This window comes from Ovis aries, chromosome 15 (assembly GCF_016772045.2).
Source record: "Ovis aries strain OAR_USU_Benz2616 breed Rambouillet chromosome 15, ARS-UI_Ramb_v3.0, whole genome shotgun sequence".
In the NCBI taxonomy this organism is placed as follows: Eukaryota; Metazoa; Chordata; class Mammalia; order Artiodactyla; family Bovidae; genus Ovis; species Ovis aries.
In genome coordinates, this window is record NC_056068.1 from 7763577 (window position 1) to 7789180 (window position 25604).

Here is a 25604-nt window from a genome sequence, read left to right on the forward strand (position 1 = left end):
CCATTACAGTCTCCTATAGATGAGGGCATTTCATTGCCCTAAAGTGCTCCATGCTCCACCTACATACTCTCCCATGCTTCTCTCCTTTTATTTTTAAAAACCATAATTGTCAACAGAAAAAAACTGCAAATTTTTCTTAGAAGATGTATTATAGTTACTATTTTATACAGAAAATAGATCTTACCGGTTCAACAAATTCAAACTTCTTTTTTTCTTGAACTTCTTGAATTTTAAAGACATATTCTAGTGATGCCTCATAGAAGTTCTGATGTTCTCGGTCAATCTGTGTATCTGCCTAAAAAGCATAAAAAGGCAAATATTACATATTGAGTGATTATTGAAGGTTCTGTGTTAGAGAGGAAATCAAATAGTATTCTACTCTGAAACCTTTTTTAAAAATTAAGTCCTACAAAAAGTTTGAATATAGCAATTGTATCTTGGGAATATCAAGACTAGGAAAACACAGTCTTTGTCCAAGAGAGCTTATAGTGTATGGAATGGGAAGAAAATGCATGCACACACCCACACACACAGAGCAAACATACAACATTCATTAACTTAAAAATGATTATAAAAGGGTATGCAAATCTATATGAAAATCTAAGCAATCACAAAGGAGAGTCTAAATTCTGGGAAAAAAATGGTGGTGCTCTGAGTTGAATCCTAAGATGACTAACTGGCCATGAGTAGTCAAAGATAAGAAAGGGATCACTCCCATGAAAATGCAAAGAGGCATGAAAAAGTCTGGCAGAGTCTGCCTTCAGAGTAAGTGGAGGGAAGGAGGCAGAAGTAAGGCTGGAATAACACTACAAAAGATCCTGAAAACTGCATGTGGTGGTTTAGTCATTAAGTCATGCCCGACTCTTAAAACCCCATGGACTGCAGCCTGCCAGGCTCCTCTGTCCATGGGATTCTCCAGGCAAGAATGCTGGAGTGGGTTGCCATTTCCTTCTCCAGGGGATCTTCCCAACCCAGGAATTGAACCCACGTCTCCTGCATTGCAGGCAGATTCTTTGCCACCTGGGCAACAAGGGAAGCCCTGAAAACTGCATAATGTCTTGATTTAATTGAGGAAGAATCATCTCAGAATATTCAACAGCAGGCTTTCCTGGTGGTTCAGACAGTAAAGAATCCACCTGCAATGTGGGACACCTGGGTTCGACCCCTAGGTTGGGAAGATTCCCTGGAGGAGGACATGGCAACCCACTCCAGTATTCTTGCCTGGAGAATCCCCACGGACAGAGGAGCCTGGTGGGCTGCAGTCCATGGGGTTGCAAAGAGTCGGACACAACTGACTGACTAAGCACACACATAATAGAAATAATACTGGTAGCAGAGTTCCCAAAGCAGAGGTTCTAAGCAATGACTCATGCTGCAACAAAGCTCTGCACATTCTCTTCCCTCTTCTATGATCATCATCGTCCTCACATGCTATCTTTAGAACTGACTGGTTCAGTAAAAAGGCATGATTTTACCTTACTTTCATTGCCCAACTACACTACTCCTCACTGCCAGCTGAGATTAGTAAAGGCAGATGAGTAGAATGGCCTCTCCAGAATACTAAGTATCTGCCAGCAACAATTTGGGAATAGGAAACTGCTTTGGAGCCATTTTACACTGATAATTTAACAAATAAGAACTTAAAGAAAGATCAAGTTAGGTTTTCTGGCTTTGACAGCATAGCATCTTAAAACTTCATTTGAAAGAAGGACTTTAAAAAATACTTACATAATTAAAAATAACCCAATAAGTAGTTCATTAGCGATGGATAAACTTGAGAATTCCAAGTTTATAGACTAATATATCAGAAAGTGAAAGAGTCAGTCATGCAGTTGTGTCCGACTCTTTGTGAACCCCATGGACTATAGCCCACCAGGCTCCTCTGTCCGTGGGGTTTTCCAGGCAAGAGTACTGGAGTCAGCTGCGATTGCCTTCTCCAGGGGATCTTCCTGGCCCAGGGATTGAACCCCAGTCTTCCGCACTGCAGGCAGATTCTTTACCATTTGAGCCACAGAAGGAAGCCACAATACATCAAAAGAATATTATAAACCAAGTGGGAAATTTGGACCAGTAGTTTTTCAGTATCCTAAGTTAGTATTTCCCACAAGTTACATATTCTTCCTACCACCTACCACTTAGAGGAACACCCTATTTATAGAATAAATGGTAAGGGGATATAGGTGGTGTTATGCTAATAAAGTTTAACAATTGGTTCCCTTCAGGGTGGGGGGAGATCCTGATTTACACTATTTGCTGGTCTTTGTGGTATAAACATTCCCAAGATAACGAGTTCCAAAGCACAAATACAACATCACTGAACCAGCAACAAGAAAGAGATGGAAAACTGGCCCAAGAGAAAGCTCCAGTGTACACCACAGGGTGTAAAAGATGAAAAAATATTTTCAGTCTCAGAAAGTCTATCCAACAAGTTATTTCTGAAGCTTCTGTTTACTTTAAAAGAGGATCTTTGCGTCAGCTCGCACACAGGAACAAACCTGAATGCTTGAAACACTGTTAGAGCCTAAAATGATTATTTCTGGTTAACAGGGCTGCAGAGCAGGCATGCTAGCCATTGAAAGGCCTGCTTCGATTAAAGAGCTAATACTGGTAGCAGAGTTCCGAGAGGCAGAGGTTCTAAGCAATGACTCATGCTCCAACACTACGGAGTGTGGATTTTAGGAGGGTTCCCCACCTGAAAGAAGGAGCAAATGAGCAAGAGGGTGTGGTCAGCTCTCCCCTCCACATCCTCTATCTCTCACCCTATGTTTTGTAAATCGCCACTGTGTAACAGCTGAGAGCTCTTACAGCGCAGGCGCGCGCCGTCACAGGGAACTCGCTTGGCCACGGGCTACTTGTGTTCTGGAAGCATCCCTGAGCTGCGCCTGAAAAAGCCCCTGGGGCCACCTTATGGTGGGCAGGCTGAGTCTCAGCTGCCGCCTGGGTCAACAGCGAAGAGAGAAGACGGCGTGTCTGCTGCTCTGGCTGCTGCGCCAGTCGGGAGAGAAGAAATGTGTTCGCGGCTCCGGCAGCTCCTTGAGTCTTCTTCCCATTTCCCTGCTTACGCCTTGCCTACCATGGGTTCCAGGAACACTGTGCAACAGTGTGAATAGCGAGACACCACCTGCCTGACGGATGAAAGTAGTTCACTAATGCTAAAACTGTACAAGCGATATGGGCTGTTTTGAACCCCTGCTTTGTATCTGGGAGTCAGGAATTTGCGTACATGACAAGCAGAAGGTGTCTACATGACCAGCCTCCAGTAAAAACCATTGGCTCTCAGTCTGCGAGATTCTAGTAGATACCATCTCACATGTGTTATCCTAACCCGTTGCTGAGGGAATTAAGTCCTGTGTGTCTCCTCTGGGAGACGATTCTTAACGCTTGCGCCTGGCTTCCCTTAGACATCGACAACTAAATTTAATATACAAACCGGCTTTGAAAGGTCATCTAGAATGCACAGTTCCAACAGAATACAATAGCTTAATTCTTTTTTTTTTCAGTACCAGATTTAGAAAGACATTCTTTTACCTCAGATGAATTCCTTTAGTCCTTGGGCTCATAGTGTATCAGTTGCTATATATTCATTAACAACTGTGGTCAAGTATTTTGTACTGGAGAAATAAGATGACTATGTAATTCATAGTCCAAACTTTTAAAAATGACAGGGAATAGTAATTACTCCAGACCAACAGATTGCTTAAGTAGCTGTTGTTTACGTAGCAAAGTCATCCCAGTAAGAAACCAAATTAGGTACATAAGAAAACCACACAGTTCAGCAGACAGCAGCTACCTAAATTCTTCCTCACACACCATAAGCTGTCTTAATTCAAAATAGAGGAAAAAAGGATAGTGAAAACAAATATTACTCAGGTGACAGCTACTGATTTATTCCCAGAGGGAAAAGGATTTAAGCTGGATGCTGAGGAATGGAGAGGTTCTGAGAAGGTGGAGATAAAACAGGAGTTTTAGTGAGGGACTAAAGTCAGGAGAGGTTATGTTCCCATAGATGGAGCAAAGGGGTTTGTCTGGAACTGTCAGAAGTGAGAGCTGAGGCAGCACAGAGAGAATGAGTACACACTCATCTTATAAACCAGGCACAAACTGGAGGAAGGCGTGGTCAGGATCAGAGCTGGACTTCAAGAAGCTTAGAAGATTAGCGTGAGCATGATGTAGGATGCATTGATTCAACGGTGAAGCTGGGTGCACCTGCATGTAAGGAGACCTCTTACTTGATACGGGTGAAGGTGTTTGGTATATCCTAGTAAGACAGGCTTGAGGATGCAGGTGTGAGAAGCAAAGGGGGAAAAAGTCGAAGATAATTTTGACACAAGAAATAACACCAAGCATTAACAGAATTAAAGAAGGGAGAAGCAGGGTCAAATTGGAGAAAATGGGCGAGATTTCACACGTGTCACTATGGTGTCGTAGTAACCCATCAGTGGATAGTGCAAAGGTGGTCAGGATGGGAAATACGGTGGGAAACACTCACATGGTGGGAAACACTCACGGAGATGTTACAGATAATATGAAAGGGGTAGAGCCACTGGGGACAGAGAGAAGGACAAGAATAGCGGTAGGTAGAACCTGAGCGACTCCCTTCACTCAGGAGGTGGGAGAGGAGAACCTGTTGAAAGCATCTTTACTTATAGATGTTAACAGAAACCCAAACTCTTAGCTCCTAAAAGGAACCCTTGTACTGTTCTCCTAACTATAAAATTAATACATACTCATTACTATATGTTTATTCATTGTTCATTATTAAACAGGGAAATGTAAAGATAATAAATTAACTGCAGCCTCACTGTAAATATTTACAACATGTACACAAAAAATTACTTTAAAAGACGTGAATAATAGTATATATTCTGGTTTCAATCCTGTTATTCCACACTTAGGCTAACAAATATTTCCAAATGTCTTTAAATGCTTTTCCAAATAAAACTTTCACAGTCATATCAATTCTGTTTTTGGCCAAGCTCTACTTGTGTATTTATCCCAATCATTCTTTTGTGCTATTTTGGATGTTTCTAAAATTTTTATTGTGAATAACTCTTGGATCAACATATTTACACAATTTATTTTTATACTCATTTCTGATCATTTCTTCTGGTCAAATCCCTATCAACAGAAATCATTTTAAATCTCTTGGACATATAAGGTTGATTGAAATATGGTCAAATGTACCTCAAAAGTTTTTGAATGATTTCATATTCCCACCAGAAGAGCCAAAGTCTGCTTAGTTTCCCATACCTTCACTAACAATAGATATTATCTTTTAATAAATTAATGTGCTGCTGCTGCTGCTGCGTCACTTCAGTCGTGTCCGACTCTGTGTGACCCCATAGATGGCAGCCCACCAGGCTCCGCCATCCCTGGGATTCTCCAGGCAAGAACACTGGAGTGGATCGCCATTTCCTTCTCCAATGTGCTGCTACTATTATTAAATTATACTTTTAAAATATATGATATAGAAACTTACAATATTTATTATGGTTTATATTTCTTCGATGAAATGCACTTTCATATTCTTACTGCATTTTTTCCAATAAAACCTTTATCTTTTCCACACTGATTTCCAAAAGCATCTTATACATAGGAGACGGTTATCCTGTGTCATGTTATGTAAGTCCTCTAATACTTCATCTTTTAATTTGATTTAAGGTCTTTTGAAAGAGACAGATTACTTTTATGCATTTTGGTCTTTTTACATTTCCTTCATGATCTCTTCCTCATAGTTTATGCTTAGAAAGAAATTATCTATTCACATTTCAAATATTACTTCTTTTTGTCTACTGTCAAGTCCATAATTTTGACAAGTCTGTTTCTAATTCTGTGTACTCCAATGGTCCATCTAATAGCTGGCCTTGGAGCTTTACCAACACAAGCTGACCCCTAATTCAGTCATGGTAATGGGTAGTCACTCACGTTCCATGAACAAAATGAACAAAGAGACAGCTGTGTCAGTGAGAAGACACAGAAGGGTCTTTCTGAGAACAACTTCATAGGCTTGGTGCCGACAGAAGGACCAGAGCCGCTCTGGAAGTGAACAAATGGATTTAATGCCACGTTACAGAATTAAACATGTGCGTAGCAGCACCTCCCCGTAACCGATTTGACTCCTGGAAGGGCCGAGGAAAAAGTAAAAAACAACTTACATTGCGTGTGTGTGTCTGTGTCTGTGTGTGTGTTTCTGTGTGTGTGTGTGTTTGTGTGTGGTGGGGCAAATGGATGATGCTACTAACCATGTTACAGGTTTTTTCTAGCATCCAACTAAATATAAAACCAGAATGAACATTCTATTCCATCATATCCCAAGGGATTAGGAGCCACTAACAAGTATTAAATATTGAGCTACACTGTCAGGGAAAATTAAAGCATAACCTCTAGAGGACTTTACAATTATGATAGAGTTACAAAGTCAAACCAAGCAATCCCTAAGGGCAGTCAGTCCTGAATATTCACTGGAAGGACTGATGCTGAGGCTGAAGTTCCAATACGTTGGCCACCTGATGAGAAGAGCCGATTCACTAGAAAAGTTTCTGGTGCTGGGAAAGATTGAGAGGAAAAGGAGAAGCGAGTGGCAGAGGATGAGATGGTGAGACAGCACCACTGACTTCACGGACCTGAGTGTGAGGGAACTCTGGGAGATGGTGAAGGACAGGGGAGCCTGGTGTGTTGCAGTCCACAGGGCTGCAAAGAAGTCAGCCAGCTAAGGGCAGCCTCTTATGTCCACCAAGAATCTGATAACTCTTCAGAGACTCTATGCATTGCCCATGATTTTGAGGCAGTCGATTTTTAGAATGTGCCTTGGCCTTGGTCTTTGGTACATGATGGTGACAACTGGGGGAGCTTTTCCAGAGATGACTTCATCTACATACTGCATTCTCTCTCAGGTTTATTCTGAAGCAATGTTTAAAAGTTTAAATAGACACACATTTAAGAAGTTTAGAATATGTGAACACAATATTAAAGAACACACTACACTATAAGATTAAAAATGTCCATGAAAATTAAAAATATAATTTCTCTTAATAACAGATTTTTCTCCACTTCACATTAACCCCAAAATCTTTCCATAGGCACCCAACGGTCTATTAAATTATCCTATTTTAATAGCAGGTATTAATAACAAGTTGTTTATTATAGTGAAATACAAATCTTTCCAATGTTCAACATTTTAAGTGAGGAAATTCAATTCCCTCTAGGGGAACATAAAAATACAGTAAAAAGGAATCAAAAGTAACTCTTCCATGACTTTTTGACTGCAGTTCCACTGCACTTGAACTCGTCAAGCATGTCTCGTGGCTGAACAAGAAGGTCAGAGAATAGGAATACAAATAAGTAGAGCAGGGGACCAAGCTGAACTTGAACAACAGTTCAGGAAGGAAGGTGACTTTGCTAGAGGATCAGAATCAGACATTTAAAAGAGTTCCACAATGCAATCCCTAGAAATACAGAGAAGAGATGAAGAAGAGACTGCAAGAGGCTCAGCGCCATGCAAGATTTCCTGAGGTGGGCTGGGGGCAGTGATAGGTGCTGGTGCTCAGCAAGTCCTGGTTCAGCTCTGAGACACAATGCTGTACACTGGGGAAAGTGTGCATGGTGAAAGACAACAGAGCCATCTAGAAAAACAGACAAAACGTATGCTATCACTAGAGCTGAAACTGCATCATCACTCCTCAGTAAGAGAGTTTTCTATCCGGCTAACTATAGTTAAACACTACCAATGAGAGGAGCAAATTTTCAGGAAAAAAGGAAGAAATGCATTCCTTGTATGAGGACATGGTCCACATTAGTAAAATATTTCTGTCGACTTGTTTAAATTGACAAAAAATAATAAAGATTTCAAAACATGTAACTGTATATCTTTTCTCCCTTAATGCTGATATAACAATTGAAGAACAGATATTTTTACCTTAATATAAATGTTACACCATGAATTTGGTAGGTCTTGCTATTTAGAATGGCTTTCTAGGTGGTTCAGTGATAAAGGATCACCCTGCCAAACAGGAGACGCAGGTTCAATCCCTGGGTTGGGAAGATCCCCCAGAGAAGGAAATGACAACCCACAGCAAGATTCTTGCCTGGGAGATCCCGTGGACAGAGGAGCCTGATGTGCTTCAGTCCACAGGGTCACACAGGACTAGGGCATGACTTAGTGACTAAATAGCAGCAGCAGTTATTTAAAATATGCCCAATAGGAAGAAAAAGAAATAACCTTGTTTCACTCTTTTTCATTATTGAAGGAAATATTAATCTTTCTCTTGGAACTGTTAATTTTAAATGTCACAAAGCATGTAAAATACTCAGCACCATGCCTGTCTATCTATAGCAAATGCTCAATTAGCTTAAATATTCTTATTATCATTATTTTATTAAACAGGAGCAGATTCTGAGATAATGTCTACTTTTGGAAATCTGGGCTTCACATGACAATGCTAATGCTCTTTTCACAGTTTAATTGGAAAAACTTACCTCTTGCAAATGAGATTCTTTTTTCTTTGCAGACAAATTTAAATGTTTGTCAAGAATGGAATAGTATTTTTCACTCTCTTTGTCAAATTTCTTCTTTCCATCCTAGGAGATCACAAAAACAACAAAACATTCAAATCAGAGAATCAAGATAGCTTTGATTGTCATCATTCTCATCAAGCATCCAATAAAATTATTTAATAAAGATTCAGTGAGCTTCAACTATGTGGAAAACTTGATGGAGTAGGAAGAAGGATATGAAGCAAAATCATCTGAATATGTATTCTGCTCTCAAAGAAGTTCATAGAACTATAGCATGGAGGGGGCAGGCCGCCTTTAGTAGAATCCCTTTGAGCACTCTATAACTGATTCTCAAGAAATTTTGACTTAGAAGTCTGGGACATAGCCAACAGAAAAATGTCTCTTTTAGGCTTTTTTGGTGATTCAGATGAGTTAACATACAAACAGTCTAGAGGCCATTCACAAACTCTTTGCAAGGAATCATAATATTTCCCAAATCACAAAAAAAGATGCTTGATATTTCGAACAAGTCATTCTCATTTTTCTAAGTAGGAGAAATTTTTATGGGCTTTCCACATGGCTCAGTGGTGAAGAATCCACCTGCCAATACAGAAGACACAGGTTTGATAATTCCTGAGTTGGGAAGATCCCCTGGAGAAGGAAATGGCAGCCCACTCTAGTGTTCCTGCCTGGAGAATCCCATGGACAGAGGAGCCTGGTGGGCTATAGTCCATGCGGTAGCAAAAGAGGCGGACATGACTTAGTGACTAAATAACAACAATTCTTTTATAGAGAAGGGGAGATAGGGAGGGGCTATTATAAACAAAAAGTCCACTGGAGGAAATTGGGAGTTTGAAGTATAGTGGCTTTTCAAGGGTTTAATTTGATAGTTTCACATTGGCTGAGCTGTTCAAACAGCACATTCTTGATAAAAAGGAAAATAAATCTTCACAAACTGGTAGTGTGAAATAATTAGACCAGTTCAAAGTCAAATCAAAAGGATTAGAATCATCTGTATCATACACTCAACATAACTTAATAGCTGACCTTTGAAATGAAATGAAATGAAATGAAATGATTTGCTCAGTTGTGTCAGATGCTTTGCGACCCCATGGACTGTAGCCTACCAGGCACCTCTGTCCATGGGACTTTCCAGGCAATAGTCCCGGAGTGGATTGCCATTTCCTTCTCCAGGGGACCTTCCCAACCCAGGGATCGAACCCGGGGCTCCCGCATTGTAGACAGACGCTTTACCTTTGCAATGCCTAAAATGACATTGTTTTATGGGTTCAGCTGTAACCAGGCTAGCCCTTTGTTGGAAGAGAATACCTTTCCCCTAAGGCATACTTCTATAGAAATTCAAACAGAATACAGTTCTAAAGAGAACAAGGCATGCCTAGACATATGATCTTCTCCAACTATAAATATGTTATCCACCAGGTATGTTTTTTCCATTTATGAGTCCACATGAAATAAATACTACATGACCCCAGTCATAAATTTCACTGGCCAAAGAAGTACTACTCCTTCCGTTTATCTCAGTGTTTCTTGATGTGCAATGTCTGGACCACATTAATCAAAGTTAAGTATTTTAAAGGCTACTCAAAATGTAGATTCTTATTTCCCTCATATAGAGATTCAGACAGGTCTTTTTAACAAGCTCTGTGATTATCACAGATAATGGTTTTCATTTATTTGAATCAGTAAATATTTGGAGGAGATTAATTAAAAATAGTGGGTGAATGGATGGATGAGGAGAGGAGGAGAGACTCTGGGAGGAAGCGAGGAAGACAAGAGAAGACAAGCAGGCCTCTGGTTTGTCTGTCTCACAATTCAGGTTGTCAGACCCAGACTAACAGATGAAGGTATTCTATTCTGAGCCAGTAGCGCTCTAAACTTTTATCCACTCAATTGTATTTCCAGGAACCCATCATAATCTAGTTGCATGGATGGAACTTTAGAAACTTAACTGGTAAAGTTGCATTGAATGAAAAGAACAAGTAGGGTTCTGCTGTAAACGTTCTAGACCTTTGAATAAGTGCGGGAATGTTTGTGCATTGTTGTATTACGCCTGTAAATAAGGCCGAGGAGTCACATCTTCAGAGGATTTTTATCATTTAAGGAGAAAATGTGGCTCTACTAGGCGAAACACAATTGGAAAATACCAAGTGGCATTCCCATCCAAAAAAGGGGTCGGTGGAGGAACTCGCACAACAAAATGTGGCGGAGAGGAGCCAAAAGGAAGCAAAGAAGTCCAAGGTTCAGGACGGGAGGCGCTCGTCCCTCCACTGTTGAAACAGATAACTGAGTGAACGTTCCGTTGTCTGCTCCTTAATCTGGCATTTTATGCCCACAGCTGACCTGCTCAAGCAATCTTTCCAAAAGCCTCTCTTATTAGCCTTTCTGACCGCCTGTTCTTTCTTCTCTACAGACTATAAATATAAATGCCTACTTCTTCTAAGAGCCACAGCTTCAAGTTAGAGTTACTCTTAGCATCCAGCTTAAACAGACCTCATTCACAAGTCCGCTTCACCAGTTTCCTCTGCTTTGTAACTGTTCATCTACTTTTATAAATGGGTCTCTTACAGTGTTCAAGCCCTACACTGCAGCAGGGAAATGCATATCCTAAATTTACACATATATAAATATATATATATATACACATATATATATATATATCCTATGCTTCTTAAAATTTTGACAGAGTACTCAATAAGTATTTAATGAACATGCAAAATTATTCCTCTTGTAACAGTGGGCATTACAGTCTCTCACAAACATTCCATTTGATCAAAAAACCGATATCTATGATACACGGGGCGATTCTGCACAAATGGCCTCAATTCAATCCCTGTGATACAAGAGCACTGTAGGGGGTGCGGGGCCACCAGCTGCCTTAGAGACTAGTACGGGAAACTGACTCACTTTCATCTTACAATAGGGGGCTTAAAATTTCTCACTGTGTGCAGAAGAAATGAGGTGGGGGAGAAGGGAGCACAGCTGTGGTAACTACACTTGCATCTTTGTTTTTCAGCGTTTGCTGGCATTTTTGGAAATGTTAACTCAGTGCCAACATACCAGCATTCCTGGCAATACAAAAATCATTCCCAGAGGAACTTCCTGGACTCCTAATCAAACCCTGGCCCTTCACACCACCAGGCCAACAAAAGAGATCTACTCAAAGGTTCCAATGATGCAGATAACACAAACACATTCAGTTCTAGTATAAAATTAAAGAGCTGAACTGAAAGAAGAGGGCACATGAAGGACAACTATAATCTAGGGAACCATATTCTCGAAAACAAAGAACACTTTTTGTGACTCACATCTCCCCCCAAAAGCCATGATTTACTCTCATGTAAGTTAGGTCCTATTTGGTTTTAGTAACTGAATACCACACAGCTATCAACTGTCTATTATGTATTTGTGGATATCAAGCTAAGAATTTTCTCCAAAACCAGTGCTGCAGAAGGAAGGGAAAATAATGCATGAATCTTTACTCTAAACGCTGTATGTGATTACTGATTTCTCACTGTCATAACATGACTCAAATAAATGGAGACTATGTTATAATGGCATGGTATAACGGTTTTCTGTAGAGTCACCGTAAGTGCATCTCAACCAGGTAGTCAGGTACAATGAAGTCATACATATGTGTGATATGTTTATACGTGTATATTTTTAAATCTTTAAAAAATGCCATCAAAAATGACAAGCTAATCCCCAAACCCAATTATAGTGGCAAATGTGTAAGATAAGTTCAAGGTCTGTAATCAATCTGTGTTCCAAGCTACACTGTATTTACTCTGATCACACGATCACATTATTATTTAGCATCTAAGATTAGCAACTGGGGTTATGTTGCACTTTCATCATATCCCCTGAGCTAAGGAATGGGAAGAAAACTCCAAGTGTCAGTCTTAAAGTTGTGATATATAACAAACAAATAGGCAAAAAATAAGTCAAAATACTCATATAAACTATAGTTCTATCACAAGTTATACACAAATGTTAAATACAAGGCCAAATCAACACGTTCTACTGAAAAGGGAACAGACTCTACCACAGTACCTAAAAAGTCACAAACAGACATATTTCAAGCTTTATCCAATTGTTTTTTCTCTATAATATAAAGACAACTGCAAAGCTTTGTTAAACAACTGTTTTAGCAACCTTTATCTTAACATTATCATGATCAATTTTTTTTAAGTAGAGGCAATGAAAAAATATTTTCTACTTATTTCTTTTAATGAAGCATACATTTAGAATTCATGCATCCAATTTTTAACACAATTTCAAGGTTATAATTGCCACACAGGATACTGCAAAATTTCCCATGCAATTATTTATGTTACCATGTTAGTATAACCATTAGCTAAAGCATATATTTTTAAAATCCTTTTAAGTGAGTGCACAGTAACAGAAATAGTCATGTAAAGAATAATAATAAATACCAATAGATAAATTTCTATTTCACAAATGCTTAATTCTTATAAACTGGCACTGTGCTAGGCATTGAGAGGACAAGATACAGCCCTAACTACCAGTCTTGGCTAGACTTCCTCCTTCTCTGATAGAGGGATTTCCTCACTGCTCAGAAAAGTGACCTAGGGTGACATCATCATTTTTAAGTCTCAGAAAGAACAGCTGCTTGGATATTCCTTAGACCCAAGAGATTCCTGGCGTCCAGAAACTCAGATTGTTGAGACCCTTAATACAGCTTTCATAGCAACATCCCAACTGCGGGTGACTGCACCAAACCATTCCCCACCATGTCCCTCCTCCTTAATCTGCTGAAATACAGACATTTCAAAAGGGTTTCCTTCTGCAGAGTTAGGCCAATATAATTCACCACATTGTCCCCATTCCAATTATCTTGCACTACCACCACCAGGTGATCAGATTCCTAAGAGCCAAAGCTTTCATATTTGCCTATATGAGGAACTCCTACAAAATGGGTCTTCCCTGGTGGCTCAGCTGGTAAAGAATCCACCCGCAATGTGGGAGACCTGGATTCCCTTCCTGGGTTGGGAAGATCCCCTGGAGAAGGGAAAGGCTACCCACTCCAGTATTCTGGCCTGGAGAATTCCTTGGACTCTACAGTCCATGGGTTCGCAAAGAGTCAGACATGACTGAGCGTCTTTCACTTTCACTTTTAAAAAATGGGAAGATAGAAAAACAAAGAGATAAAAATATAGATGAAGGATATGAAGGGATAACCAACAGAAGAGGGAAGTCAAGGGTAACAAGCATATACAGAGTTTTTCAAACTCATTAATAATTAAGAGGAAAGCAAATTAAAATATTGAGATATCACATTATATGTATCAGATATTGGTTGGCAAGAGTTATAAAGGTGAATAACAGGTTGAATGCATGTGGAAACATAGGAACTCACATATGGTGGAAACACAGGAACTCATAAAGGGGTACAGCCTTTCTAAAGAGAAATGTTACATTCAACATTTCTAAGTGGTTTATATGTGTGACTTAAAAACAAGCTTCTGGGTGTATATCCCAAAAATATCCTCAAAGAAAAGTCCATAAGGAAACCTGAAAGAGGATCTGTCTGGAACAGGAAGATAGCCAGGGTATTTACTGGTGAATATAAACGCATTAGAAGCATACCACAAAGTGGCAGGCATGAAGTAAGTACTACAAGTAGATGGATCTTAAAAGATAATTCTGAGTGAAAACCACAAAACACAAAATAGGTATGTAACACAAAATCATTTACATAAATTGAAGTCATGAATAGAAAAATAATATCAATTTTGTAAGACAAATATATACACATTAAACTTATGAGAATGGTTGCTGTATAAGAAAGAAAATGTGAATGAGGTATGAGTGAAAGAATAAAACAAAAGAGTTGGGAACTAAAAAAGAAAAGAGATGAGAAAAAATAAGAGAATTAGGAGATTAATCAGGAAACCTAACCTCTGACTAACAGAAGTACTGAAAGAAAAATGAAGGGAGGAATTACCAAAAAAAAGAAAAAAACATGAAAATTTCCAGAACTAATAAAAAAAAGTATCCATATTAAAATGACACAATATATACAAAGCACAATAAATGAAAAAATATCTGCAAGATATATCGTACACTATTATAAAACCATGATTAAAAACAAAAATCTAAAAACAGAGGTCGAATAAATGTCATCAGAAACCAATGAGTTCACAATAACATCACAGGAAGTTATAAAACAAAGGTGCAGTGCCTTTAAAACTCTGAGAAATAATGAGTTCCAACTCTGATTTCTATATCCAAATTGTCAATCTAGATTCATGATAGTATAAAAATATTTACAAACATACAGGGTCTCAAAATTATTAATATCTAAAACTTTGTACCATTTTTCAAAAAGATACTAAGGGTCAACTAAAATGATGGAATAAGCCAAAAAAATCAAGACATGAGATCTAGGAAAACAACAGTTCAAAGAGGCAAAGAAAATTCCCAAGAAAATGGTAATATGACCTTCCATGAAAACAGACAGACAAATAAGCCTATGAACTTTAAAGCAGCAGTTAAGATTAGAGTCCCAGGAGGGATGTGTCTTTAAAAAATCTGGAGAAAATATTCAATGTATACAAATGTATCATATGCATTTTGTAATTACACTAATGCAACTGGGAACAGAGACTTTTATGCAAAATTTAAAGGTAATTATTCACTCTAAAAAAAAAGTCTCCCCCTCCTTTATGTATATATGTGTGTTTACATATAAGTGAAATAAATGACAGCAATGGTACAAGGACAGGAGGAATTTTGTTAAAGTGTTTACACTACTTGTGAAACAGTGCAACATTATATCTAAAGTGGATTTGGATTAGTTGTAAATGTACATTTCAAATGTACAAATTTGTAAATGTACAAATGGAAGAAATAGGGAAAAAGAGAAAAAAAGATGAGAAATGGAAAAGAGTGGGAAGCAGAGGAGGAATTTATAATGCCACTTTAGGGCAATCATTAAAAAATGTTTTTAAAAAGTATAATTGATACAGTAAGAAAGCAGAGAAAATGAAATCATATAAAGCACCCAATTAAAATCACAAAAGGCAGAAAAATCGTGGAAGAAGAAAACAAGGAACAAAGAACAAAGACAAAAAGTAGAAAACAACACCAAATATCGTAGATATTAATCCAAATATAGCAATCATCACTTTGAGAGTGAATGGTCAAAATCCACCAATTAAAACACAGATATGGTCATAGTGAATCCAAAAACAAGCCTCAACTACATGTTTTCTCTCAGAAACCAACTTGAAATGGAAAGACACATATTCATTTAGCACAAAGAGAGAAAGATAAACTTTGCTAACACTAAAAAAGAGATAGCAGGAGTAGCTATATTAATGTCAGATAGATCAGATTTCAAAACAATGAAAGCTATTGGGGATAAAGAAAGAAGATTACCTAATGCTTAAAAGGTCAGTTCTTCAAAGACAATGTGAAGGGAAAGTCGCTCAGTCATGTCCGACTCTTTGCGACCCCATTGACTATAGCCTACCAGGCTTCTCAGTCCATGGGATTTTCCAGGCAAGAGTACTGGAGTGGGGTGCCATTTCCTTCTCCAGGGGATCTTCCCGACCCGGGTATCAAACCCAGGTCTCCCACATTGTAGGCAGACGCTTTACCCACTGAGCCACCGGGGAAGTTATGCATACATCAATGTGTATGCAGAGCATAAGAACAGAGCTTCAAATATGTGAGGGAAAGACTGACAGAACTTCAAGGAGAAACAGGTAAATCCACTGTCATAGATGAAGACTGTAACACCCATCTACTAGAAATGAACAGATCCAACAGGTAGAAAACCAGTGAGACCACAGCTGAACTCAACAGCATCATCAACCAACTGGACCTAATGCTGTTCATTCAAGAACAGCAGATTATACATTCTTCTCAAGCTCACATGGAACATTTACCAACACAAACTACACTGTGGGCCATATCTTAGCAAATTTAAAATAATAAAAATCATTCTCAGAGCACCATGAACTGAGCTGGAAATCAATGACAGAAAGATAGCTGGAAAATCACAGAATACTTAGAGATTAAACAGGCTTCTAAATGACACATGGATTAAAGAAATATGAAAAGAGATTTTATAAAAAGCATTTTGAACTGATTAAATGTTAAAACGTGTAGGATGTAGCAAAGTCAATGCTTATAGGGAAAATGACTGCACTGAAAAACATTAAAGAGAACAAATGGATGGAATAGGGAAAAAGAGGGGAAAAAAAGACGAGAAACGGAAGGAGTGGGAAGCGGAGGAGGAACTTAAAATGCCACTTTAGGCAAGTGGGAGAGACAGAGAATGCTGCTGACAGTTTCTGATGATGTTTGATTGTTAACTGTCTCTTGGGCGGTGTGAGGACAGAGCGGACTGGGATTGGGTGGGATATTGCTTGGACTTGCTAGAATCTTATGGGCTCTGGCATGACATCATGGATAAAACCAAGTTACACAACTGAGCAAACTCCAGGCAGGGTGAGTGGAACACCCTCCAGACAGAAAGTTTGGAAAATTACTCTGAGTGAATATAGGGATTTCTTAATTAAAGATAACACAGAGCTCTGCTTTACACCCACATTCAAATTTCTCTTTTTTCTTGCTTGACAGAGACCTTGGAGAATGAAATTAAATATTAAGTTAAAAAAACAAAAAGCACTGATAACATGTAAGGAAGAACTAACCTGGGGACAAAAGACGGACACAAAAGAGCGTGCTCATGAGAAGCCTGCATCTGACTGAAACACAGAGAGGTGTCTTTCCTGAACTCCCAGGGTGAAAGTCAGAGCAAGTAGAATTTAATTTCACATATTATGCTAATATTATACTTTTTTAGTGCAACATTCCTAGAAAACAGAGCCAGAGGCAAAGCTTGCCTGCTACAGCTTGCATGCAATCCGTGGGGAGCAGGAATAGAGAAAAAGGGAAGAGAGACAGGAAAGGAGGAAGGAAAATATAAGCATTTATTCCCGAACTAACTGCAGAAACAAGAGGAGAAACAGCCTGTTGCTCATGCAATAAGGCACACCTTCATTCAGGTTTCACAAAACCAATACACCTCTGGACATTTCAGTTGGGTAAGCAAGGATTTACCTGCCACTTTCTAATTGGTCAACATCTGCCCCATGGATAAGAACTCTCCTGAGCACTTTTTGGACTGTCATCTGCTTGCTCAACAGCTGTGCGAGGGGCCAGAACCCAAGGCCCCCACGGCACTCCATAAAGGGTCCAAACGGGATGGGGAAGAGCCAACAAGACCGTAAGGCTGTGCATCGCTTATGAGGAATAAGAAGCGACAATCCTCGGCCAGAGTTCTCTTCTGAGCAAACCCCAAGGGTCTGGGAAGAGCATAAACCATGCTGAACAACAACACACACATTCCTAAGATGCAGATATAAGATTTTATCATTATTGAGGGTGCTATATTTGCAATTTTAGATAATAAAAGTATAACATTTTCAAGGGATTTGCAGACTTATTCACAACCTTGTTCTCTTGAGCCTGTTTTGTATATGTTACTATCAGAGGGTTTTCAAGAGGATCATGTTTATAAATAGGAAAGAAAGAGTGCCTTATCATGACTCCCATGTTACACAGTGGAAAAAAGAGGTTCATGGAAATTAACCATAGGCCACTCAAAGAGCAGAAGGGTGGAGTTCAGACTAAACTGTAAGATCTTTCTCAACATTGAGCATAACTAACACAACTGCTCAGTTTTAACATTTTAAAAGAAAATGATCCCCATCCTCCATGGGATTGAAGTGCCTTGGTCAAGGTCAAAGAATTAGTCACATGAGTCCAAGCTTGGAACAGCCCTCTCCTGCATGCAGAATTCATGGAGTTCTAAATTTCTTTTATCAAAAGCCCTTTCTGGCTGCGTGCCATCCTTTTTCACAGTAATAGAACCCCAGATTATAGCAGGGCACACAGCGGCCACAAATAAAGAATACATTTCCCAATCTCATACCAAGGAGATGTGTCCATGTGAATAAGTTTTGTTTGAAGAATAGGAGCAGAAGCATTGCAGTGCGGGTGGCTTCCAGAAGCCTCCCAGAAATGCCTGGTGCTCCTCCCTCAACCTTTGCTACCACAAAGGAAGAAAAGGGTCTGATCGGGCACTGCAGAATATGTCCTTTCCATTTCCTCTGCTCTGTCTTCCTTGACTTCCAACATCAGGTTCATCTCTTTAAAAGAGTTATACATTCATGAGAACAGGTCCACGAGAAAGTTATTATTGCAGGTATTTCTGCCTAAAGGTCTAATTTCAACAGCCAGACTGAAGGACTTCCCTAGGATACAGATGAGTGGAAAGACAAGGAGATAGAGTCAGAGAGAGAGAGAGAGATACTGACTGACTAATTCAGTCCAACATGTTCATAGTGTAGAGGCTGACAAATCCTTTACTAGGCTATCAGCTAATACGGTATTTCCCAGTAGAGAAGTCTCGATGTGTAACTGCGAGTGAATGAATTATAACCAGCCCATTCTGTAACCACTGTCACATAGTCGTGGCCATCCTCTAGAACTGATCACCAACCGTATTACCTGGAACACCGAATAACTCTGGGGCCTTGGTCATCTTATCTGTCGCCTAACAGTTAGACTCAATGACTTCAGCTTAAACGTTCTGGAAGCAAGTAGCATATAAAGAAGTGCTCAGTTACTGAAAATACAAACATGATTATTTCTCCTGCATTGCTCTACATAAAGCTTTTCCTAGGTACACCCATCAAAAGAACCACCTTGGAGGGATGGCCATTGATGGCGTGGGCCTGCCAGCTGGCAAACAATCCCTGATATAAAAAGATCAATATCAGCAGTCGGTAAGGTAGGGATTAGTAAGAAATAGCTCTTAGTTGCACCTTAGTCTTATTGAACTTAGGATTTTATACCTCAAAGATAAGAGCCAATCCTCAAAATGTCACACTAATTACTAAGAACATGAAGAGCTTAAAGGAAGGAGAGAGCACCTCAGGCTGCCAGCGCTGGAAGCCGTCCACTCAGCAGCTAAATGTGGAAGTCAGGGGGTATTGCTACTACTTGGCTACTTTCAAGCCATGTGACTTAAGCCACAAACTTCAGAATAAATCTCAATTTTCATTCACAGAAATATACTCTTCACTGCGTGGGTTGAGCATGCAGTGCTGTTTGTGCCTGAAGTTTAAACAGCTACATATCACTTCTGCTTTATAAACAAGCAGTCTCTCTGTTTCATCCTATAAACACGATGAGCACACTTGTGAGATGTAGTCTGTGTAGTCTAGAGTCAGCGTCGCCTCTTGCGACATTACCAAAGTTACCATTCCTACAGCTCCCTGAAGTTTAGACCATTTTTATAACGATGCCAACTAGGGGAGAGCTGGTCAAACCTGATGCTATTAAACCGAAATACCCTGAAGAACTATTTGGCAGAATACATTTAGCCACTTCTTCAGATCATAGGAGTAGAAGAGCGGGTAACTAAGAATTCTCTTTTACTTTTAATGAAATGCAATTGCGCTAAAACTGAAAAACATCACTCACAAACAATGCTTAACTCTTTCTCATTTGTCAAATAACATAGAAAAACTAAGACTTTGGTTAGTAAAATGTGAGCTTAATTCCCAGGCGTGGAGTAATTCACTATTTCTCAAGAAATAATTAACAAATATTTTTAATGACAATCAGTCTAGTTTTGAGCCTTAGAACAACCAAGATGTTAAAGTGAACAATGAAGAAAGCTAAATTAAATTTTCCCACCAAGTGTACATAGAGCGTGATTTATGAAATAGAATTATTCTTTATCAGGGAGCTTACCAAATAGAATTAGCAAAAGTAATTTCTAAAAGTTTAGTTTTGCAGCTGCAAAAACTCCAAAATTGATTAATATGAATTTATATCATTATTTCTTCTAACTGCTGCTGCTGCTGCTGCTGCTAAGTTGCTTCAGTCATGTCCGACTCTGTGCAACCCCATAGATGGCAGCCCGCCAGGTTCCACCATCCCTGGGATTCTCCAGGCAAGAACACTGGAGTGGGTTGCCATTTCCTTCTCCAATGCATGAAAGTGAAAAGTCAAAGGGAAGTCGCTCAGTCGTGTCCGACTCTTTGCAACCCCATGGACTGCAGCCTACCAGGCTCCTCCGTCCCTGGGATTCTCCAGGCAAGAGTACTGGAGTGGGGTGCCATCGCCTTCTCTGTTCTTCTAACTATTAACATGCAAATCAACAGAAATATTTAGGTATTATAATTTTCATAGATTTAATAACCAAAAATACTTACTTCTCAAAGGAAGTTAAATTTTATACCAAAGGACATAATTTTCTTTCAGTGAGTTAAATGAAAAGAGTAGCCATCTGTGCGCTCTGTCAATTACTTTTGATTCCAAGTTTTCTCTCCCCTTAACTCTTATTTGATAGCCTTTGGGTTATTCACTGTGGTCATTCCAAATTAGTGAAAAGGAATGTTTTAGCCCAACCAAATCTACTTTGTATATTATTCACAATACACTTAGAGTTTATAAAAAGGTCATTTTAGTGCAAAGGCTAAGAATAGGAGTTATCTATTTGTTCTCTCTCAGAGTCCAAGGAGGACGAGGGGACGACAGAGAAAAAGATGGTTGGATGGCATCACTGACTCGACAGACATGAGTTTGATTGAGCTCCGGGAGTTGGTGATGGACAGGGAGGCCTGGCGTGCTGCAGTCCATGGGGTCGCAAAGAGTCGGACATAACTGAACGACTGGACAACAACAAGATTCCAAATATCCTCTCTCTTTACCATAAGTCCAACCTTAAGTTCAATAAACTGAAGTTGAATAAAATAAATTTAGAACGGCCTAAAGGTACAATTTACAACCCTAAGACTCAAAAAGCTCTAATGTAATCCCATAAAGAAATACACACACACACATCCTGCTGCATGCTCTCTAAAGAGTGGCATTGGTTGAAAAGGGATTCTGTCATTTCTTATAACATGATCCCTTGACCTGAAACCACGTTATTCAAATGCTTCTGGCATCCTGGAGGGATGAGCACAGGTGAAAGAAATAATGTGCAAGTTCTTCCAGCTGCTTGGAAAATCTGAGTATTTCACATAGTGGCCACCTGCTCTCCAACTCCAGTTGAGGAAACAGCAGAAGGAAACGGACGACACTTGAGTTATTTAGCTTAGTCGTAGGGAAGAATTTTTCAAGTACTTACTATATCTGACGATGCTGGTAGACATGAGGTACTAACAACTAATAAAGAGGACTGAGCGGGCCAGGAATCTTCTTTCTGAGAGCTCCGTCACGGGGTTTACATGGAAAGCCAGAGATTAAAAAAGTGCTTCTGTTTTATGGGCAGAGAAAATCAATAGCTAACTTGACAGTACAAGGGAATTATGGTGACTGACTAGAACCCTGGTATTTTAAGACTTGTCTAGAAGCAATTACAAGTCCTTCTCTGAGAATATTATTTTCTTCTTCACTTGGTTCTAGACAGATGTTATACATAATCAGTTCCATTTATATTTACAAAAATGGCTTCTTTTTTATCACACTTTCTAAACACAGGACTCAGACACCAGATTCGACTGTGAATCAGGGATAAGCCTACAGCATCACCTTTTTTTATAGCCTGAATCAATCAATATAAAACAACTTGCCAATTAGTAAGCAGAATATTCAAGAAACTGACTGCTGTTGGTTATAATTTGATGCAGATCAGGAGCCACAAAGTATCTGTTTTCAGAGCAACAGATTACTCTGAGGACACAGCCAGCCTGCCCCACCATGCTAGTTCAAAAATATATACAATGAAAAGCAAACCTTTCAGGTACTTCCACTGCTGCAACTTGTTCAGCCTCTGCCCACATTACATAGGGCTTTTGGTTCAGGGCATTTTATTATATACATTTTTTTTTCTTTACTGCTTTTCTCTAGCAATGATCTTGGAAAGGCTACCCTTCCCTTCCAAACACTCTGATTTATTCATTCAATGAATACTGAGCAATTAGGTCTCTAGGGGACAAATATGAGCAAGACATACTGTGTATGTTTAAGGCCCGAATAGTTTAGGGGTACAGAGACAAAGCAAAGCAAAAAATAAAATGCACTAGTCAGACAAAGGGGACCAGCGCACAATCAATGTAAATCAAGGAAGACATGGGTCAGGACCAAAAATTATTTGACTACTTAAAAGTGCAAAGAGGCTATTTGGGAGTTAAATCATGGCGCCAAAGAATAAGATTTTTGCACATGCTGAAAAGTTTTAGACCCTAAAAACTATGCTTTATATCATTTGTAGATTTTTATTTGGAGGGAGGTTTCTTGGGCTCCAAAATCACTGCTGATGGTGACTGCAGCCATGAAATTAAAAGATGCTTGTTCCTAGGAAGAAAAGCTATGGCCAACCTAGACAGCATACAAAAAGCAGAGATATTACTTTGCCAACAAAGGTCCATCTAGTCAAAGCTATGGTTTTTCCAGTAGCCATGTACGGATGTGAGAGTTGGACTATAAAGAAAGTTGAGCGCCAAAGAATTGATGCTTTTGAACTGCTGGTGATGGAGAAGATGCTTGAGAGTCCCTCAGACTGCAAGGAGATCCAACCAGTCCATCCTAAATGTCATCAGTCCTGAATGTTCACTGGAAGAACTGACACTGAAGCTGAAACTCCAATACTTTGGCCATCTGATACAAAGAACTGACTATTTAGAAAAGACTCTGATGCTGGGAAAGATTAAAGGCAGGAGAAGGGGACAACAGAGGATGACATGGCATCACCAACTCAATGGACATGAGTTTGAGCAAGCTCCAGGAGTTGGTGATGGACAGGGTGGCCTGGCATGCTGCAGTCCATGGGGTCACAAAGAGTTGGACATGATTGAGCGGCTGAACTGAACTTAGGGAGAGAGAAAGATCAGATTTATTTTAAGTGATATTTCTCTGGCAGCAAAATGAAAGAAGCATTTGAGAGTGGAAGTAGAGCCAAGAAATAACTGGGGCCTGAATTAAAGAACAAAAATACAGGAGTAAGCACCAAGGTACTAATTCAGGAAATCACTCATGACTTGGTGACTGTATAGACATGAGGGGTGTCAGCACGTTTGAATGAACACAAAGTTGGGGAAAAACACAGCTTTGTCTAAGAATTAAGACAGGAAATCTTCAGATTGCTCCCTTTCCCTAAACACCCATATCCATGTGCCCTACCTATGATTTTTGCCTTCAAAGTATGTGTCAAAACTTCCCCTTGTAGATTTCAAATTCACTGTAATAATTTAGGGCCTTTAGATCTCCCAGCTAAACTTCCAACTAATTAGCACTGACTTGGTCTTCCTGCAGATGGTATTCTTGTCCCTACTGGTTATCCATATGTCAGTTAGAATAATTAATCTAAAACACAATTTTTACTATCACATTTCCATAGGTAAAATTTCCCAAAACTACAGAAAAAAAAAAGTCCACTCTTGGCAAAGCAAATAAGACCTTTGGTAATGCAGCTCTCTGATTTCATCTCCGACACTTCCAACTTCATATTTTATGTTCCGGTAACACCAGCAGACCTCAAGTTCTGTCCACAAACCATCATCACCTCTTGCCTGCTTTGCTATGCTCTGTTCTGCCCAAAAGGCCCTTCTTCCCTGGCAAACTCTCACTCATCTTTCGATTCACCTCAGGGATTACCTTTCCAGAGACTAAACTTCCATATTGTATCAAGTGCCTTTTGTATCCACAAAGCATTATGTACTTACATATAGCTCTGTTGTTGTTCAGCCATGTCCAGCTTTTTGTGACCCCATGGACTGTAGCACACCAGGCCTCCCTGTCTCTCATCATCTCCTGGAGTTTGCCCAAGTTCATGCTCATTGAATCAGTGATGCTGCCCAGCCATCTCATCCTCTGATGCCCTCCTTCTGCCCTTGATCTTTCCCAGCATCAGGGACGTTTCCAGTGAGTCGTCTGTGTACATCAGATGACCAAAATACTGGAGCTTCAGCTTCAGCATCAGTCCTTCCATATGCATATACCTCTAACCCAGCATTTATCATGACAAACTCCAGTGTTCTTGCCTGGAGAATCCCAGGGACTGGGGAGCCTGGTGGGCTGCCGTCTATGGGGTCACACATAGTCGGATACAACCGAAGTGACTTAGCAGTAGCAGCAGCAGTGGATATAGAACCCACCTGGAATGCAGGAGAGGCAGATGATGCCGTTTCAATCCCTGGGTGAGGAAGATCCCCTGGAGGAGGGAATAGCAACCTATTCCAGTATTCTGGCCTAGAGAATTCCATGGACAGAGGAGCCTGGTGGGCTACAGTCCTTGGGGTCACAAAGAGTCAGACACGACTGAAGCGACTGGGAATGCGCAGATGTACACATATGTACACTGTCTCTATTTCACCCATCAGTAGTTACTGACTTTGAGTTATTTGCTACAACATACTCATCTTTGTACTTTCAAGTCTAAGAAAAATATCTACCTGCCATGTAGAAGGTCAGTAAATGTTTTTAGACCAAAGTGTCTGAGAAATATATATAAATTGAGTCAACTGGGGGACTGAGTTCAGAAGAGACAGGGACAGGAAAAGAAAAGGGATTTGCTACAGGTTATAATGATTTTTGGTCTTGATTCTTCTGTGGATAAAAGTCTTATGAAATATTTGCTTGGAACTAAAATGAAGTCATATTTTAGTAAGTGCTTTCTTTTTGGGGGGAGGGGCTAAGAGTTGAGATATTATGATTTATAATAAGAAATATACAGTCTTCATTCCCATTTCTGGTACAGGGCTTCCAAAAACCCTTGGCATTTCCCAAGTGATAAAAATGATAAATATATCTTGACATTCATAATACATCTCTTTCATTAACACCTGAGTTTAAGTTAATAAGGTGACTTCTGAAAAGCCCCCAAAGATGGAAGTTGGTTGTCAATGGAACCAACTATGTGATTAGAGGGTTGGAACTTTCAATTCCACCATTTTTCCCTGACCCTGCACCTCCAGGAAAGGTAAAGGGCCTGGAGATTCAGTTTAATCAACAGCCAATGATGCAATCAATTATGCCTAAGTTATGATGCCTCCAGAAACCTAACAATGACAGGATTTGGAGAGCTTCAGGGTTTGTGA

The 25604-nt window shown here is 39.6% G+C and overlaps 1 protein-coding gene across 1 annotated transcript in view; it reads right to left on the minus strand.

The window, feature by feature from the left end:
• ARHGAP42 (Rho GTPase activating protein 42) overlaps positions 1-25604 on the minus strand; it is a 335206-nt gene that overhangs the window by 89213 nt on the left and 220389 nt on the right. The window contains exons 5-6 of the mRNA XM_004015979.6: positions 8476-8577; positions 185-295 (exon numbers count right to left, since the gene is read on the minus strand). Coding sequence (XP_004016028.2) covers positions 185-295; positions 8476-8577 — 213 coding nt within the window. The remainder of the gene's footprint in view (positions 1-184; positions 296-8475; positions 8578-25604) is intronic.